The 19,681-nt window shown below is 44.9% G+C and overlaps 1 protein-coding gene across 9 annotated transcripts in view; it reads left to right on the top strand.

The window, feature by feature from the left end:
• Window positions 1-19,681, top strand: part of NFASC (neurofascin) — a 248,089-nt gene that overhangs the window by 130,428 nt on the left and 97,980 nt on the right. For 5 of the 9 annotated variants that reach the window (XM_027871164.1, XM_027871171.1, XM_027871163.1 and 2 more), the window contains exon 1: window positions 14,699-14,867. In XM_027871164.1, the coding sequence (XP_027726965.1) occupies window positions 14,780-14,867 (88 nt within the window). In that variant the 5' untranslated portion in view covers window positions 14,699-14,779. Of the gene's footprint in view, window positions 1-14,686; window positions 14,868-19,681 lie in introns of those variants that run through there. The other 4 variants (XM_027871166.1, XM_027871168.1, XM_027871169.1 and 1 more) reach the window with 1 other exon arrangement.

The raw sequence follows: 19,681 nt of genomic DNA, 5'->3' as shown, positions 1-19,681 counted from the left end.
CGTGTACAGGGGATTTGTGCCACAGCTGTCCAATTCTGAAATTCTTGATCAAAACAGAGAATTTATTATAAGAAATTATAAGATTCCTTGAGATATTGGGGAAAACCTCTCAAGCACAGAATGGAAATTGCTGTCTTGGGCTGACGCCCCCCTGCAAAGAATGAAAACCGGGGGGAGGAGCTGTCCCCCACAGAAACACATTCACCGTTATCCATGGCACAGCAGGTCCCTATCTCTCTCCTTTCTCTTTGTCTTTTCTGCTTGGGGATTAGTGTTGGACAAAAGTGCCACTGTCTCCTTGGCAGTGCTGTGTCTAAGGTCCAGCCGTTATCCACTAGCAGACTGAGGAGTTAGGGAGGAGGGTCACCCTGAGCTCCCAGGTGTGATCCCTGATGACCCTGGGTTATAGGGCGTGGGTCCCTGCTCCCCTCATCCCCCAGCTGCTGAAGCAGATGGTTGGGAAGCAGCAACGGACATTGGGGACGGGGGTGGGGCGGGGGGGGGTGGGGACTGGGAAAGGAGACCTTCCTAGCTACAGCCCTTTGTGGACACTGGAGATCTCAGAAATTCTTGATGGGTTTCTGAGAGTAGGGGAGACTCATGGTCTCTCCAGTCAATATTCTCTTTCTGAAAGAGACACCAAGGGATGAGTAGTTAGCATGGCTGTCCAGGAATAAGTTTTTATTTTAAATGTAATCAATCAATAAACATTTATTAAGTCCCTACTATGTGCCAGGCACTGTGCTAGGGACTGAGAGTACAAAGACAAAATTGAGACATTCATTGCCTTCAAAGATCTTCTGTTCTACAGAGAGTGAGGGGGTATGCACCCAAATAAATATTAATACGAGGTAGAGGGCAATGGGGCAAAGGAGAGATCTAGGCAAAGTTCTCTAGGAAAAGCTGAGGAGGGAGAAAGCACTTTTAGCTGGGAGAATCAGAGGAGGCTTCATGGAAGAGATGCCACCTGAGCTAAACCTACAGGGGAGATTTTGGTAGGTGGAAAAGTGTATTCCGGCCATAGAGAGGCACTGGCCTGAGTCAATGCATGGAAGAGGAGGATGGGCACTGACATGTTGAATGCAGGGAATAGATAAGAGCCCATTTAGATGGGGGTATAAATTGAATGGAGTGGAGTAATGTTTAAAAGGACTGGAAAGGTAGATTAAAGGTAGCACAGAAGTGGTGCTAATCTATATAGGATTAAGAGCGAATTTGTCTTTACTGTTAAATCATATTTGGAGCAAAAACAGAACTCCAGAGACACAAGTTCTGTGGTCTTGGTAGCACATCATTTTTTCCATCATATTTTAAGTGCCTCCCTTAAGAACTGCACCGTGGAGCAGGAAGTTTTGAGGATGTTTGCCCAGCCTTCTGCAAGTCAGAAGAAGCAAAGGCTGTCTGTCCCAAGCCCTCCTTGGGGCCTTGGGATCTCATCACTGTCTCTCTGAAGGGTTGTCCAGTTGTTTCATGACTCTGGTTCAGGGACTTCACTGGCATTTCCCCAGAGACCACTTTCAGGAGCAGGAAAGACTTAGGAGGACCTCTTTTTCATTGGCATATAGGAATTACATGCATTTATATCTACCATGTGCTTAGTTCTCCAGTCATGTTTGAGTTTAAAATGGTGAATTGTTCCCCAAAAGGTCACTTCTTGATTTTTCACCAGTTCTTAGATTCTTACTTTTCTTTGGTCATTTGACACATATTTATTAAGCACTTACTGAGTGCAGATTATTGTGCTAGGTACTCTGGGAGATAGAAAGTTTCATTAAGACTCAGTCCATTCCCTAATGGAGCTCTCAGTCTAGTAGGGTGATAGTAAATAAACATAGATAACTATTCAATGTAATATTGCGTGGCATATGCATGATAGTTACAAAACAAAGGCCTATGTGAATTCATAAAGGTAAGTGGTTACTGACGGGGTATCAAGAAAGGTTTCATAGAGGAAGTAGCTCTTGAGTTGGACTTGAAAGGCTAGGTAAGAAGTAAGGAGGTGAAGGGGGGAAAAGAGAAGATTATACGTAATAGCATGGGCAAAGGCTAAAAAAAGTATGGTGGTTCTAGATTCTGTCTTTACTCCCAGGATCTTTTCTATCTGGACCTCACAGGATCACCACCTGTCATGGTTTTGGACCTTTAGTGAGGACCTTGAACAACATGATCACCTGCCTCCCTCAGTAGACCTCTCATCCTCCACTGATACTCTTCCTGGACTCATTCCTCAATGATTAGCATAATTCCACCTCCTTGTACTCTTCTCTGGTGATGCTCTATGTCCAGCTGTAGATGTATAAGCACCATTTCTTCATTCCTAACTGCCTGTTCCCATCTCTACTTCCAGATCTTCCCACCTCTTCCACTGTACCCACTGGAATGCCTGTTCCATAATTAGCAAGCTTCCTTTCATCTTAAACCTTTTTTTAAATTTCTCACTCCTGCCATCTTCTGGCACTACTGAGTCCCTGGCCACTCTGTCCAGCACTGACTACATTTTTTCTTATACCCCTGACTCAGTGGTGGGAGAAAAAGAATACTCTTTGATAGGCATTGACACTTCCTGAATTTCCCTCTATCAACCATCACTCAGCAATCTCTCCTCACTTGAAATTCATGCTATCCAAATTTATCATCCAAACCAGATCCTGGTGGTCACTATCTAATGGCCCCCTACCCCAGGACATTCTCCTTCCTTTTTCACTAAGTTCAGTGCCTGGCTCATAGTCTTTCTCTCCACCCCAAATCTTGCCCTCATACTAGGATAATTCAACATATAGATAGATAGATAGATAGATAGATAGATAGATAGATAGATAGATAGATAGATTGATTGATTGATTGATTCTTCCTCAAATACTGTACCTTCCTCAAAAACTTCCCTTTTCTCATGCACTTAATGACCTCTGGTCCACCTCAGCTGCACACAGAGATAGTCATACCTTTTATCCTTCCATCATCCACAAGTATCCCACTTCCACATCCATGAACTCTGAAATCCCTCTGCTGATCACAACCTTTCATCATTCCATCTTTCTCTATACCTTAGAACTCCTAACTCTGTTCTTCTTTACTGTGGTCCCCATTCCATCCACTCCCCCCACCCCCAGTTCTTTCTCAGGTCATCACCTCTGCACTGGTTACACAGCCCTTCCTTCTCAATGACAATAGAACCCTCTACTGTACTCTATTCTTGAATCCCCTGTTCCCTTATCTTACCACAATCCTGCCTTGCCAATCCCCCAAGCCTCGATTACTTCTACCATCTGCCTCCTTCACTACTTTTTATATGCTGCCCCATACGTCAAAGAACCTTATTTGACCTGACTAGACCTGCTGTCTATAATCCTATATCTTTCTTCCCTTTCTAAACTTCTTGAGAAAACCTTCCACGATTGGTGCTTCCATTTCATCTCCTCTATTCTCTTCTAAAATCTCTTCAATCTGGCTTCTGACTTGAATATTCAACTTAAACTGCTCTCTCCAGTTGCCAATGATCTCTTAATTGCCAAATCTAATGGCCTTTTCTCAAGCCTTTTTTCTTGTGGGAGGAGGGAAGCAATTGGGGTTAAGTGACTTGCCCAGGGTCACACAGCTAGTAAGTGTCAAGTGTCTGGTCTGAGACTGGATTTGGACTCAGGTCCTCCTGACTCCAGGGCTGGTGCTCTATCCATTGTGCTATGTAGCTGCCTCCCTTTTCTCAAGTCTTATCAGAATTGACCTGTCTACAGAATTTGACACTGTTGAGAACCTTTTCCTGGACATTTTCTCCTCTCTAGGTTTTCTTCCTACCCATCTTACCACTCCTTCGAGGACTCCTTTGCTGGATGTTCATCCAGGTCATGCCCACTAACAGGTTGTCTTGGACCCTCTTTTCTTTACTCTCTGCTGTCTCAATTGGTGATCTCATCCGCTCCCATAGATTCAGTTATCACTTCAATGTAGCTATTTCCCACATCTATGTAGACAGCCCTTCTCTCTTCTGACTTTTAGTTCTTCACCATCAATGGATATGCCAAAGGCAACTCATTAAATATTTCAAAATAAAACATTATATTTTTTTTCTCCCTCAATCCTTCCCTCTTCCAAATTTCACTATTACTATTAAAGACGCCACCATCTTCCTCACCAACCAAGCTCACTTCTTCAATCTTGCTCACCCTACATGGCCAATGCATTGCGAAGTCTTGTCATTTCTACTTTCACAACATATCTTGTATGTGTCCCCTTCTCACTATTCACACAGTCACAATCCTAATTCTTGCCCTTATCACCTCTCACCTAGGCAATTTTAATAGCCTTCTAATTGTGCTCTCTGCCTCTAGTCTCCCCCCTCCTCTCTCTCTCTCTCTCTCTCTCTCTGTCTCTCATTCTCTCTCTGTTATCTGTTGCCAAAGTGATTTTCACCAAGCTTGGTCTGCCCATGACACCCCCTTCCTCAATAAATACCAGTGGGTCCCTATTATCTCCATATTTAAATATAAAGTCCTCTGTTTATCACTTAAAGCTCTTCACAGCCTAGCTTGTAATTCCTACAATTCCCATTTGCATATACTTTCCTTCCCTCCACAGACTTTACCATCTGACTACCCTGGCTCACTTGCAGGTCCACTTCCATACCGCTGCATCTCCATGCCTTTTCACTGACTGCTCTCATGCCTGTTCCCTCTTCACATCTGTCTCTTAGATTCCCTAGCTTCCTTAAAGTCCCAGCTTAAGTCCCACTTTTTGAAGTGGGAAGCATTCCTGGTCCCTCCCCCAAATGCTAGTGCTTTCCCCTTTCAATTTACCTTCATATATGTATGTCATCATATATTGTCTCCCTAATTAGAATGTGAGCTCCTTGAGGATACAGACCATGGTGGTTTTTTGTTTGTTTTTGCCTTGCTTTGTATCTCCAGCTCTTTGCACAGTGCCTGGTAATAGTGGACTTAGTAATGCTTATCGAACGACTTACTGAAAGGCTTTGGATCTTAAGCCCTAACTATACAAGTGCGTAAAGATTATTCTGGCAGCGGCATGAAGAATGAATTCAAGTAGGGTAGGGAAGAGAAGGGAGGCAGGAAAACTTGCTTAAAGGCCATCATGGTTGTTCAGATGGTCATGAAGGCTTGGATCAGAGAGGAAACAGAGCAAAAGGGTTAGATGCAAGAAATATCATAAAGTGACCCAGGATCTTTACAGTAAATATGGTGGGGAAAGGATGTAGATGGAAGAACAAAAATGAACTACAATGATTGGGTCAAGAATGCCTATCCATTCTAAACTTCTCCCTACCTCTGGTACCAAATCTAACTCATTACTATCATTATCTGGCACTGTCCAGACCAGAGGGGAGAGGGGAGGCAAACTTACTATACAGAGATGCTTGGGAGACATTCTAAAGCTGTTGTATGGATTTCGAACCTCAGAAAGAATGGAAAGGTTTTAGAGCACCTGTCCTGAAGTCAGGCAGACCTGAGTTCAAATCTGGCCTCGGACCAAAAACTTGACACATACTAGCTGTGTGACCTTGGGCAAGTCACTTAACCCCGACTGCCTCACCAAAAAAAAAAAAGAATGTAAAGGTTTGAACTCTTTCCTCCCTCCTTCCCTAAATCCTACCACACTTTTTTTAAATTAAAAAAATTTTTTTTTATTTTTTTCTACCTGACTCTTATCCTCATATTCATGGGGAAAGGGCATGGCATTCATTGAGAGTATGTATTGAAACCCTAAGTATCCCCAAATCCATGCTGTAGGGTAGAACTTTTAGAATCTGAATCCCTTCCAACAAGCCCCCTGAATTGTTTTCTCTCTTCTGAATTGCATCCCATTCTAGCCTTGGGTTTGACTGTCACTTTAACTGAGGCTGAAGAGCAGCTGTCAGCCAAGATGGACATTGGGAAATGTGTTGCATGAGATGGAATAAAGCCACTCTTGCCTGGAGTGAAAGTCTGAAGAATAGAGTTGTTCTGGGGTGATGCCAAGTCTCAGATGTCAGAGCTAGGGTAGTACCTTGGAGCTGTTAGCATGTCTGATGGTTTGGAGGGGTGCTGACTTAGAGACGTTTTGGAATTTCCATAAGCACTCTTCTTCCTCTTGTAAGCACCTAGATTGTGCAGAGGATAGAATGCTGGGCCTGGAATCAGGAAGACCTGAGTTCAAATCCAGCCTCAGACACTTACTAGTTGTGTAACTTTGGTAAAGTCACTTCACCTCTGTCTGCCTCTGTTTTCTTAACTGTAAAATGGGGATAATAATAGCACCTACCTTTCAAGGTTGTTGTGAGAATCAAATGAGATAATATTTGTAAAGTGCTTAATGTAGTGCCTGGCATATAGTTGGTACTCAATAAATGCTTTTTCCCTCCCTTCTTTATCTCTGTCTCACTTTTAGAGATGAAGAATTGGTAGGATAGTGGTGTAGCACCTATGGTATCTGGGGGATTGCAGAAGGAGATTGGGAATTTTATTTCCCAGAACCCCACTCACACTCGGGCTAGAGGGCATAGGGAGATGAGGGAGAGAGAGAAACAGTTCTGAGCTGGGGAAGATTTCTGGGCCCAGATATGCATCTGATATGCTGTGTGGCATCGGGTAAGTCACTAGAACTTCTTGAGCCTCTGTTTTCTCACCTGTACAATGGTATCACAAGCTTGTTGTAACTTGTCACTGCTTGAGCTTGTCAAAGAATGACACCAGATAAAGAGAATAATGGCTCTGAACCGAATTTAACTGAGAAAACCAGACCGTGATAGAGAGCTTCACAGAGAGGGTATCAATTGTGTAATAACAATTTTTGAGTTTACGTGGCATCATGAGGTTTATAAAATGTTTTCCTTACAACAACCCTGTAAGACAGGTAATTTAGGTGTTATCTCCATTTTAACAAACTTGGAAACTGAGGCTCAGACATTAATCTTGTTGATCCATAAATGCATAGCTAGTTAGAGGCAGTGTAGGTTCAAACCCAGGACTCCTAACCTCGTACAGCTTTAATATCCTCCCCGATCCTCTCTGCCCCACCCCACCTGCTGCTATGTCAGGTTATGGAATCTTCCCAACACCCCCACGAACACACTCAATATTAATAATGTTAGGTTTCTAGATAAATACATTTTGTGTTCTGCCTCTGGCATGACCTGGTTAGGATGTTAATGTCAGAAAATGACAGTTTAAAACATCAGGAACCTAGATCATGGAAGCTGAGGAGTTGAGCTAGCTGGCTGGCTTCCTTTCCCAAAGTCTTAGACAGCTCCAGGCATGGGGGAATGACATGTTGTCAGTGTGTCATGTGGTTCCTCCTGACCAGTTTTCATCCCATCATCACTTCAGATGCACTGTGGCCTACGGCATAGTCTGCTTAGCATAGTTGTTGAGAGGAAAAAAGCTGCCTAGGAGGCGGGGTGGGGGGGAACCACTGGTAGCTCCCAGGGAGTGGTAACAGCTTGTGGGTGTTGTAGGACTCTCTACCAGTCTGCCAGGGACAGCTTGTACAGTCAACACTCAGGCCCCACAATCTGGGGAAAGAAAATCAAACCAACAGTAAAGAAAAAAATAGAAAGATAAGTTGCTATTATTAGTATTATTATTGCTGTTATCACTGTGATCATAATTAGTAAAAATAATTAATAATAAATTATTATTATTATTATCATATCGATGTCTCCCCACAGCTCTTCCAAGAGAGTTTAAAGCCCTTTTGCCTAGAATTTAAAATCAGAAGGGACTTTAGAGGCCATCTAATCTTACCTTCCAGTCAGTGCTACAATCCTACCTATAATGTCCCTGATGGATCATCCAGAGTCTTCCTGAACACCTCCAGTGTTCACTGCCTCACCGGTTCATTCATTACATTGTTGGACAGCTCAAATTATCAAAATGCAGGGAGGCAGACGCATCATGGTACACCACCCATGCATGGGATCTGAAAGATCTGGATTAAAATTCTATCTCAAACACTTATTAGAAATGTGACCCTGGGCAAGTCAAGTCACCTCTTTGTGCCCTAGTTTCTTTGCCTGTAAGATGAAGGCGTTGTACTTAACCACCTTCACAGCCCCTTCCACTTCTAAATTTTGTGATGGTGTGAAAAAATTCCTCCTTCTATTAAGCTCTCCAATCTACTTCCCTGTAAATCCTCCTCTTCCCATTAGTCAGTAGTCAGTAAATATTTATTAAGTGCCTAGTATGTGCCAGGCACTGTGCTAAGTGCTGGGGATGCAATGAAAGACAGTCCACATCCTCAAGGAGTTTACAATCTAATGGGAAAAGATACACAAAAGAAAGCAGAAAAGGGGAGAACAGCACAGGGGCCTAGTCAGAGACATTGGTCCAAAACAAGTACAGCAGGGTAGGAAATGAGATGTTTGAGGGGGGTCACGCTCCGTCTCCTTAAATGGGGGAGCTTATGGTTCCACCACCTGCCCCCACCCCTGTCAGAGGGGCAGAGGGCAATGTTGAGGTGTCAATAATGAAGCAGATTGGGTCTTTCAAAATGGTGAGATTTCTCCATGATGAGTTTACTGGGAGTATGGTGGAGAAGCCAGAGAAATTCAAAATGAGTGCTTCGAGTGAAAAATGAGATATCTGAGGAGGGCATTAGTACTGGTTCTATCCTCTGAAGCAATATGGACTAAGTCTTCTTTATGACAGCTCTACATGTGTATCATGTGTCTTCCTCTTCCCTTCCTCCACCGTTATCTTCTCTAGGCTAAACATCTCTGGTTCCTTGATGTGACCTAGTTTCCTGATATCTGTCAGCTCTGCCTGCTTCCATTTTGTTCATGGGCCTCCCAAAATGTAGCACCCAGCCCTGGAAATAATCATACTGTTGTTGGTTTGAGGAGAGCAGAGTACAGGGAGACTGTCACTTCCATTGATAGGGGCACTGTTCTGTGCCACAATCACCATCCCTGAATCATGGCAGTAGATAGGGAGGACTCTCTTATTCAGAAGAGATTCCGAGAGACCCAGAAGATGGACACTTAGCCAAAGCCACAGGGGAAGATGGTGGTAGAGCTGGGGCTCAGATTGAAAGGTGAGCTTTGTTTCTTTGGCTAAATGACGTTTTCCACCTAGGTTGCCCCTCCCTTCTCTGGTGAGCTGAGTTATAGTCACGAGGGAATGAGGGAACAGGGACACACCCCATTCTCTAGGCTGGACCTCTTCACAGTCTTCTCAGGGAGGGGACACCACCTAACTCGGGGACCCTTATGATTTTATGGTTTTTCTATTTCTCATTGCAACTGGACCAGTTTGAAAGTCCCTCAGAGCAAGAAAGAATTGAGTCAGACTTGCCTTTGTTCTGAGTACAACTGACTCATTCCTAGGGAGATGTTACAAGCATCCATAGCCCAGAGTCCAAGAGCTAATGTCCAAGGAATCCACTCTCTTCTTTATCTATGAGAGAGCCTCCTCTTCCTCCTCCTCCTCCTCCTCATCATCATTATCATCACTAGCACTTATGTAGTGCTTTAAAGATTGCAGATTATTTCCAGTTTATCCTGGATTATAGCTTGTTTGTACACAATTGTTTGTACAGTGTCTCCCCCATTAGACTAGGGGCTTCTTGAGAGCAGGAACTGCCTTTTACCTTTCTGTGTATCCTTTTGCACTTAGCAAGTGCCTGGCAAATAGCAGGTGCTTAATAAATGTTTGTTGCCTAACAATTTTTACAAATATTATCTTATCCTTACAACAACCCTGGGGCAGATACTATATTATCTCCATTTTATAGATAAGGAAACTAAGGCAGACAGAGGTTAAGTGACTTGCCCGGAGTCACACAAGTAGTAAGTATCTGAGGTGAGATTTGAACTTAGGTCTTCCTGACTCCCAGTACAGCCCTCTATCCACTGTGCTACTTCTGCATGTCTAGCTCAGAGACCAGATTTCTTTCTCTTTAAAATTACAGGTGTACTTTGGAACATTCTTGTTCATAGGGATACCATGCAGTATTGGTTTTTTTTTTTTTAAGTACTGTGTTGGTCCCAGGTCTGTCACTGAGGGACTGTTTAACCTTGGACAAGTCATGTAACTTCCCTGGGATTAGGCTTCCTTCTGTGTAAGATGATGAGAGAGCTGTGGGTGAGAGGAGTTAGGCTAGCTCTCTAAAAGCCCCTTCTGAATGGCAGATTTTGTGCCCCGTGGAAGAATGGGGTTGGGATAAGAGGCTGCTGAACACTTGGACATCCTTGTGTTCTAGTAAGTTATTAAGGACTCTACTCCCTTCTACCTACTGTACCACTGTTTAAAAACACTATGAGCTGAAAATTTCATGAGTAATGAGGCTTATCTGACTCTTATCCAAATGTTTCTCTTTCATAAACAGTCCAGGGTTCCAGTTTTCATCAAGGACCCCTAAATAAAACACAGTTCTCCTCCCTTTAACGCTGCTGTCCTTTAACACTGCAGCACAGTAAAATGTAGAACTAACTGGAATCCAAAACACCTTCCTACCCTCTCCCCAACCCTTGACTCACTCCTCACGCTTACTCCCCCTTGCCCAAGGATGCTTCACCAGAATGCCAAGTCGTTTCCAAAGGATCCACTTCCTTTCCCTGATTTCCACCATCCAGATGGAGGCTGAAGCCGAATCAATCTAGAATAGTGTCAGCTAGGAACTATTTGGCCTAAGCTAGTACCATAATGAGTCTTCATTCCCAGAACCTACAACATCAGCCAAGGCAAGGGGCCAAGATGTGCTGGGATGCAAAAGGAAAATATTATGGAATTGAACATTTGAAGTAACCAGTCTAAGAAGAGATAATCCACACTAGGATAAATAGGAATCAATGGCAATCTGTACAAAAGTGAGGATAATAACACTCTCTTTGTAGTACTGTGGTGAAGATCAAACGAGATAATATTTGTAAAAAGCTATTAGCATAGTACCTGGTACATAGTAGATACTACATAAATGCTTATTCCCCTTTTTCCCTTATATTTTGCTATCTCTGTGAGTTCAGAAAGGTCACTTAACCTCTATGGCCATATTTCCTCATCCGGAAAGTAAGAAGGGTGGCCTAGATGATGGCAAAAGTCCATTCCTTGGGGACATGCTCCCACATAGTCTCCTCATCTCACTTCTGCTGCCACTTTGGGAGTTTGTAATTTACTTTTAGGTAGATTTGCTTCTCCTCTTTACTTAGGTAGTGGGGCCACCCAAGTAGAGATGCCCTGGGACTCTTTGAGTGTCATGGCTATTTCCAAACTGCCATTCTCATGGACTTGGTAGTTGCCACATTCAGGTTGCTCCCCTGACTTATTCTTAAACCTTTCAACCCTGTATGACAGCACATAGCATAATAAGGTGGGAGGGCCAGACAGAGGCCTATAATCCATCAGTCAATAGTCAGGTGGGCATCACAGGGTCTATGTTATGGCTTCAGCTCTGCCAGGGACCTGAGTCCCTTTACCTCTCTGGAACCCAGTTTCCTCATCTGTAAAAAAAAAAATGTATGGAATGACTTTTAAGATCTTACTTATCTCTAGAGTAGAGTAGAAGAAAGTAGTACTTGAGATAACTGAAGAGCTAAATATGATCTCCTCTGTGTCAGGAAAGTAACAGGGAAGCTTCCCTGCTTGCCCTCTCCAACTACTTAAGACCAAAAAGATAGAAACAATTGGACTTCACTTTGACTCTTGTTCACGTGTTTCTCTGTAAACAATTCCAGGATTCTGGTTTTTGCCAAGGGCTCCCCAAACAAGACACACCTCCCCTGTCTGTACCCCCATGGCAGTGTCTTCATACAAGGACAGAACCAAGATTTAAACTTTGGTTCTCTTCTCCACCCCCAAAGCTCACACTTGAGTTGCATCTTTCTCCCCACTTTCTTCCCTTACTCCCTCTAAGTCTTTTCCAAAGGTTCTTCTAACCTGGGACACAGGATACAGCTGTGTAGGTAGGTCCAGAAGGATGTTAGCTCAGAATTCAGGCAAATGTTGACTTTTCTTCCGGAGAAGGGTGTTATTAGAAGACCACTTAGGGCTCTGTTTCTGACCTGACAGTTGGGAGGATTGGACAAATGACCTTCAGACCAACATTTCCTGCTTTGGTGATTTGTCACTCACTTCATGCTTTCCCAAATAACTGCCTGGTGAACACCACCTGTATGACTTTGAGTAAGTCTCTCATTTGTAAAATGATGACCCGGACTAGGTCAGTCAGTGAATAAACATTTATTAAGGGCCTACTGTGTGCCAGACACTGTCTTGGGGATGCAAAGAAAAGCAAAAGACAGTCCCTACCCTCGTGGAATTTGCAATCTAACAGAGGAAGACAGCACACAGAAGGAAGCTGCAAAGTAGGGGAGTGCAGGGAAGAAGGTACATGGGGGAGCGAATGATTGGAGTCCTGGGGAGTGTAGCTGTGGGAATGAAGAGTTGATTGGCCTGAGTGCTTGCCCTAATTGGAGGATCTAGGAGCTCTCTGCCTGCCACCCTCCAATCAGAGGTGACCTCTAAGGCACCTATCAGCCTGTGACTCAAAATTTGGCACCTCCTCCTCACCTTCAGGGAACCATCTGGATTGAGTTGGCCAGACTGATGACTCCTAAACTCCTGTGCTCCCTGGTGGCCGTCCAGAGCTGTGCAGAGTTTAAAAAGTTCTATACTGCAAGAGTCCTCCCTAGGGTGATTGACAGTTGCGGCTTTTGCCAGACTTCCAACAACAACAACAACAACAATAATAATAAGCATTTATATTGCACTTAGGAAGGAGTGAATGACCAGCCAGTCAGGCCCAAATCTGAATAAGTAAGCCCTCCTGATCTCCAGAGCTCAGTGGGTAGGGAGCTGGACCTGTAGTCCTGAGAGATTCAAATTCAAATGTGACTTCAGATACTTATTAGCTGTGTGACCCTGGGAAAGTCACTTAACCACTGTTTGCCTCAGTTTCCTCATGTGTAAAATGAGGATAATAATTGTACCTGCCTCTCAGGGTCATTGTGAGGATCAATAAGATGATACTTGTAAAAAATGCTTAGCATAGTGCTTGGCACATAGTAGGTGGTGTATAAATGTTCATTCCTTTCCCTTCTATTTTGCTATCTCTGTGAGTAAGAGCAGATCATGTAGTCTCTGCAGGGCTATGTCCTCATCTATAAAGTGAGAGGCGTGCACTGGATGATGACAGAGGTCCATTCTGTGATCCCATTACACTAACCATCAACCTCTTTGGAAGGAAACAGCTTGACACAGCCAAAAGTGCACTGACTCTTGAGTCAGAGGACTTGGGTTCAAATCCCACCTCTGAGTAGTTGTTTGACCCCAGGTACTTGCCTCTTACCTCCCTGGGTCCTCATAAAATGAGGATCGTTGGACTAGATCACATCTGAGATTCCTCTTCTCTCTAACTATGTTCTATCCTAATCCAGAAGATCAGAATCTAGGTTTCCTAGAAGGGCCTTTTTTGGGAGAGGCAGGGAGACCACACCTGTGATTCCTTGGTGTCTCCTTCTAGATGAAGATCAGCACCAGCTCTGTAGCTTATGGTGGTCTGAAGTTGCCTGGAGGCTTTTAGGGTCATTTGGCCAGATTGAATCAGAAGCAGGACTTCTCTTTCCACCACATAGGCAGTCTGTGGACATAGAATCACAGATTTAGAGCTGGAGGAGAACTTACTGGCACTCTCCTCGCTTTATGGAAGAGAAAACCGATGCCCAGTGTTGGAGTGGTCCAAAGCCGCATGGGTAGTGTGAGTTGGCAGACCCATGAGTCTAACTCAGGTCTTCTGATTCCAAGTCTAGGGTTTCCTTCCTACCTCACTGTCAACAGGTGAGGCCCAGAAACCCAGCTGGGCCTTTGATGCCCTCCTTCCCTCTCTTTTGCCTCTCCTGTGCCATTGACTCTTTGGGGGATGCCAGGGGAAGTGGTGGGTATAAAGGGAAGGGCAATCTGTAGGCTTCAGCACCGGGTAGCTGCCAAGAGGAATAGGAATGGGAGAAAGGTTACCCTTTGAGAGACAGATGCATGGGGAGCTGCTCCTTCTTGTCCCACCATAGTGCAGCAGCAAGTTAGATGGGTTCAAAGTGGTAAGGGGAAAGGGATTCCCTAGTACATCCATTCCAGGGGTTACCCTGTGCCCCAGACCTAGCTTCACCTAGCCTGAGGATGGCTCTAGGGTCTAGGAACTGGAATATTGAACTGCTGGGAGGGTTGCCTATATCCAGCCACCAAGGTGAATTGCTGTGCTCATGCTAGTTCCCTGATTCAGCATAGAGCTACCAAACTTCCTAAAGGGAGCTCCAAAGAATACCTACCGCAGCTGGTCAGAGCATTTGCAGAAGCCTCTGCTCATTGGCCAAAAAAAAAAAAAAAAAACCACCTCATTTCACATTCAAGTTTGTACCAGCCTGAGCCAGCTGACATTTTGAGTTCTTTTTCCTTCTTCTGCTTACTCATCTCTTCCCCCTTTCACCTCTTAGCTCAAACACCCTTAAGGGCCCCTGTTCTCCTCCCTAAGGCACAGAGCTCCAAGTAAACCAACACCAAAAGAAGAAGCAACAGATAGTGCTGTCTCAGCAGGCTGGATGCCTGATTTCTTCTCTGGGCCGGTGCTTGTTTCCATGGCCATTCAGCGTGAGGATGCTGTGCTTCCTGGTACCAGCCCAAGAAAAGAGGGGATTCTTGGTGCCCCTCCCCACTCTGGTGGGAGGGGAGGGGTGACACATAGTCACTTATGGATGTGTCTCCTTTTACAGCTGAGCCCTCTCCAGGCAGTCCAGCTCAAGCAACAGCAGGAGACGGCGAGGCCCGGAGGAAAGGGGAGCTGGGATCAGGGCCCAGCACCCAGGATGGCTGTGTGGCCACTTCTCTGGATCCATGCGACCTTCATCCTCTGGCTCTTCAGCCTCGTGGGGGCCATCGAGGTGCCTCTGGATCGTGAGTCCCAATCTTTCCTCTTCTCTTCTCCCGATGATTTTGGTGTGAGGGCGGGGAGAAGGGAAGCGTGGAGGGCTTGAGATAAAGGGGAAAGAAGGAGGATTTGGGGAGGAAATGAGCTGTGACTGAGGATAGTAGTTACAGGGATAGTCAGGATGTGGGCCTGGTTCTCCCTTAGACTAGTTATGAGTTAGCCTGTCAGAAAAATCATAACATAACAGAAGCTACTAAAACGTGGCATTCCCAGATGCCGTGGATGAGCATATTGGTCATCGGCCCTGAAGGAAGGCATTGAGTTGGACAAGCCCAGGAGAAAGTGCCTGGAGGCTTGATCCAGGTCCTCGTTTACCCTCCCCAGTCCTACAAGTACTCTTGGCTAACCTACAAAAGCGGAATTTTCAGGTGGCACCGCACATTCAGCAGGCTCCCGCACATCATCTCACTGGCGCTCTGGGGAGAGAGGGTGCCTTCCCTGTTGAGACCATTCAACCCCACACTAAAGGATCTGGGCCACTTCTGGACTAGGTGTCTGTAGGGAGCCAGAAGAGTAGGGCAGGGGGGGCTGGGAAGGGGTTTGTCTTGGCAAACGCCCGCCACCAGATGGGGTGTTAGAGTGGGGCAAGTTATAATGCTGATGTTGGGGGAACGAGAATGGACTTTCTTCTGATCGGCTCTATGATAGCCATAGAAGTGAACCCACACTTTACTGTGTCCTCAGAGGGCAGCATTCCCCTCAATGTAATCAAACCAGCGTTTAAATACCAAGGGGTTTATTTGGCAGTTACTCATCCTCTTCCCAACGGTTGCCTAAGGTTGGTAGTTCAGAGCGTAGCACATTAGAAACGCTACCCATGTTGGGACCTGGTAGCTAGTGTAGGAACCCTAGCCCCCAGCCCTGCAGTAAGTAGGATTAAGTATTTTGTACCATATATCCAGACTCACCTTTGCTGTTGAACTCCTTCCATTGTCAGATGTCAGATATTAATTGTGTGTGTGTGTGTGTGTGTGTGTGTTTTAGGGGTTTTTTTGGGGGGGGGGAGGGATGCATGCCAGGGGTGGGGGGGATCAGGTCATGATGAAACCTCCATCAAGGTCCCTTCTAGCTGTTCAATGCCAGGATTCTCAGCCCTTTTGCCCAAAGGTCTGCAGCCATCAGAAGATGGTAAGACAATGCCTAAAATGTCAACCTTTCCTTCTCCACCTGTAGCTGCCTGTATAGAAAGGACATCAGGCAGAAAATACTTTCTCCTAGGTCAGGAAGTAAACCAGCTATCAAAACTTTTCCTTCATCCTGGCCCACCTAACATTTTCTTCCTTTTCTACTGTTTACTAGATGATTTCTATGTGTTACCCAAGAGTTAAGGTAGGGGTGGGAGGAGGGGGAAGGTATGGCCCCTTTGAGATTTGCTGCTACCTAACCTTGGGATAGATGCCCCTTCTTTTTCCCCTAAGTACACTAGAATCAGAGTTTGAACTTTTGAAAAGGAGTTTACCAACAATGAAGGGAAAGAAAGAAATTTTTCTGGGCTATAAATGGGTTCTGTTTTGTTCATCAGTCAATCAACAAGCATTTATTAGGTACCTACTATGAACCAGGCATTGGTGATGCAAAGGCAAAAATGAAATAAATTGAAGGGCATGAGCAGCACATTCTTAAGATATCTTTGATATAGGCATAAATGGCCCGAACAATTCCCTGGGCTGTCTACCATCTAACCTACCCTCTGGGCCTGGCTTCTCTGAATGATTAGCCACCATGATGTCTCAGCAGAAGCTCATATTCTTGGCCCCTCCCTGACTTTTCCTTACCTCAATTAAAGCTATTGTTATCATCACCATCATCATTTCCCCCCACTCTAACCCTACCCACCAGTTTCCAGAATCAACATCCTCATGTACCAGTGGTCAGCCATATCAGTAACTCATTAGCCATTAATAGGATAAAGATCATTTCTTCAAATTCCCAGCCTCAGAGACCCCATTCAAGGGGTAGGCTCTGCTTGGTGAAAGAGTGTCTGTGGTTCTAGGGAATCCCAGAGTCTGTAATTGTTTTTCTTGTCCAGACTTATGACATCATTGGTTTAAGGTTAGGCAGTCTGGTGGTACAGTAGGTAAAGTCATGGACTTGGAAATAGTGCAAGTCCTGCCTTAGACACTTATAAGCAGTGTGTCCTTGGGCAAGTCACTTAACCTATGTCAGCTCCAGTTTCCTCATCTGTAAAAATAGGGATAATAATATTTTCTACCCCATAGAGTTGTGTTGAGATCAAATAATATCATATATAAATCTTTAAAGTACTATATAAATAAATGCCAGCTATTATCACTATTATTGTTGTTATTATGATTATTAGGGAATCTCTAGTGAGAAAACTTAATAGACGACTGTATTGCAACTTATCTTTGAAAGTTGACTGTAGGTTAATTGACTTACTAAGGGTCACATAGCCAGTTTATGTTGAGGGCAGTACTTGAGCTCAGGTCATCTTGATTCTGAGCTTGGCTCTCTTTGCCACTATTCTTAAAGTAATAATAGCTGCCATTTATATAATGCTTTACATAGCCCATTAATTAATCCTCACAAGAACCCTGTGATATAAGTACTACAAATTTAATCCCTATTTTACAGATTGGGAAACTGAGACTCAGAAAGATTATGGGAGTTAAGTGATTTGCCTGTGATCACACAACTAATAAGTGTCAGAGGTTAGATTTGAACCCAGGATTCTACTGGCCCAAGTTTGGCACTCTATCCACTAAACCCCATTGCCTCTTTCTGGGTGGACAAGGTCCATGCTTCCCCTTAGACTGGCGGTTCTAATGAGGGGCTCTTCCCATGAAGTTGAATGCTATTGGCTCAAGGAGAGTTTCTCATTAACAGACCTAGGCAGACAGTCTAATAAGGCACTCGATGAGGCCACGTCCCTGAGGGGCAAAGGAAATTAGGTTATCAAGAAAGTAGTGAAGGCTCATTTCTCTTCTGCATCTTCCCCTCCTCCTCCTCCTCCCCCTCCCCCTCCCCCACCCTCACCTGCCACTTTCTTCCCTGGGGCCTGTGGGCACAGAACTTCCTACAAGGTAGAAACTATAAATAAATTGCTCCAGAATCTGCTAAAACAGCTGGATCTCTAAAGAGGCACAGAGCCATGTGGGCAGCCAATGCCACTATGGACAATCTCCATAGTAGCACCTTTCTGACAAAGAACTCTAGACTTCTTCTTGGGGATTTCCATGAGACCAGAATCATAAGGCTGAAGGCACTTTCAAGGTCATGGGGTTCTTAATTTAAGGGATGAAGATTTTAGGTGCTCCATGAATTTGGATGGAGAAAAAAAGGGGGCATCTTGATTTTTTGCTATCTTTAGATTTCTCTTGTAATCCTATGTATTTTATTTTATGCATTTAGAAACATTATTCTGAGAAGGCATCCATGCCATAAACTGAGGCCCAAAAAGGTTTTGAATGGCTTGTCCACGTTCAAATAAATTAATGGCAGAGTCATGGCTAGAACTCAATTTTCTTTACATCTGGTACAGTATCATTCTATGTTATTTCACTTAGCCTAAAATACCATAAGGAGGCTTAGGTAAAGAGGCAGGGACGATAGAACCCCTCTCTACCTTGCCCCTCATCATTTTGTATAAAGAAAAACTAAGGCCCAGAGAAAGTAAATACATCATATAACAAATTAATGAAGGGTCAGGATGAGCAGCATGGTATCTTGGCTCTCTGTCCAGTGTTGTCCATCTCCTTAGACTGCCCTGCCTCCTACTGGTTTTACTTCATTTCTCTTGGTGTCTGGTGGAGCCCTTGAAAAGTGAGGCCTCTCACTGTCTGCTCTGGAAACTGATCTAGCTGAGTGTGGGCCCACTGTACAGGACCAAGGCAAACCACAGGCATGTGGCATGTCCCAAATGCTCACTGTACATCATTTGCAGTCCTACAGAGAGACCCTGGCCCATCAGCCATAGAGGTACCTCCACACAAAGAAAATTGGCAGCTGCAAAACCTCCCTGCAAAGCAACAGAAACATGATCCCCTTAGATAAGACCCAAAGTCATTCTGGGAAGGGCCGCCCCCCCGCCCCCATCCTTCTTCTCGTCCTCCTGGACCTGGCACAACAGATGTCATCCCATGGTTAGCTGAGTCCATCCATCAGACACCCCATGCCTGGACACAATAGAATGTGCTTGGGATCCAATGTCAATCTTAACTTTTGATCTCTGCTGGACTGCGGGAGCCCTGGAGTGACTTGGCCCCAAGGAACCCAAGAGGCTGCTCCCAGCGGTTCCACTTACTTGATCGACAAGGAGTATTTTTCCGGTGCCTCGATGGTGGAATTGGTTTTGCCCCTTGGCTGGTCCACAAACCCAGAGTTTCCATGAGACAGGCCTACTGTCACGGAGCCCAGGGCCACCACACAAATCTTCCATTGATGCATGCAATCTCCTGCTACTGCTGCTGCCTTGGCCCACTGAGTCAGCCCCCCACCCCCTACTCTTTTTACTTCCTCACCAATCTCAAGCAGAACAGCGTGACCTTTGCAGAAAGCAAATAATGGCCTCTCCAGCCAGTGTGGGTTTGCCAAGAAGTGAGTCCGCTGGCATCTTTCCCCCACTTCCTCTCCCTACTCCCTCTGGAGACTCAGCATTCTTCTCCTAGGTACCCACAGAGAAGGCGGTCCAGGCAGGACACTCACTTTGTGTCCTAACCCCCATCCTGAGCTTCGGAAAGAGGCCTCCACGGGGCAGCAGCCGAAGCCGCTGTTGACATCAGAGCCGACTTCTAACTCAGGAAAAGAAAGGGGTCATTTG

This window comes from Vombatus ursinus, unplaced genomic scaffold (assembly GCF_900497805.2).
Source record: "Vombatus ursinus unplaced genomic scaffold, bare-nosed wombat genome assembly UNPS02014798.1, whole genome shotgun sequence".
Lineage (NCBI taxonomy): Eukaryota > Metazoa > Chordata > Mammalia > Diprotodontia > Vombatidae > Vombatus > Vombatus ursinus.
Note: the sequence above shows the minus strand (reverse complement) of the source record. Positions and strands in the feature narration are given on the sequence as shown.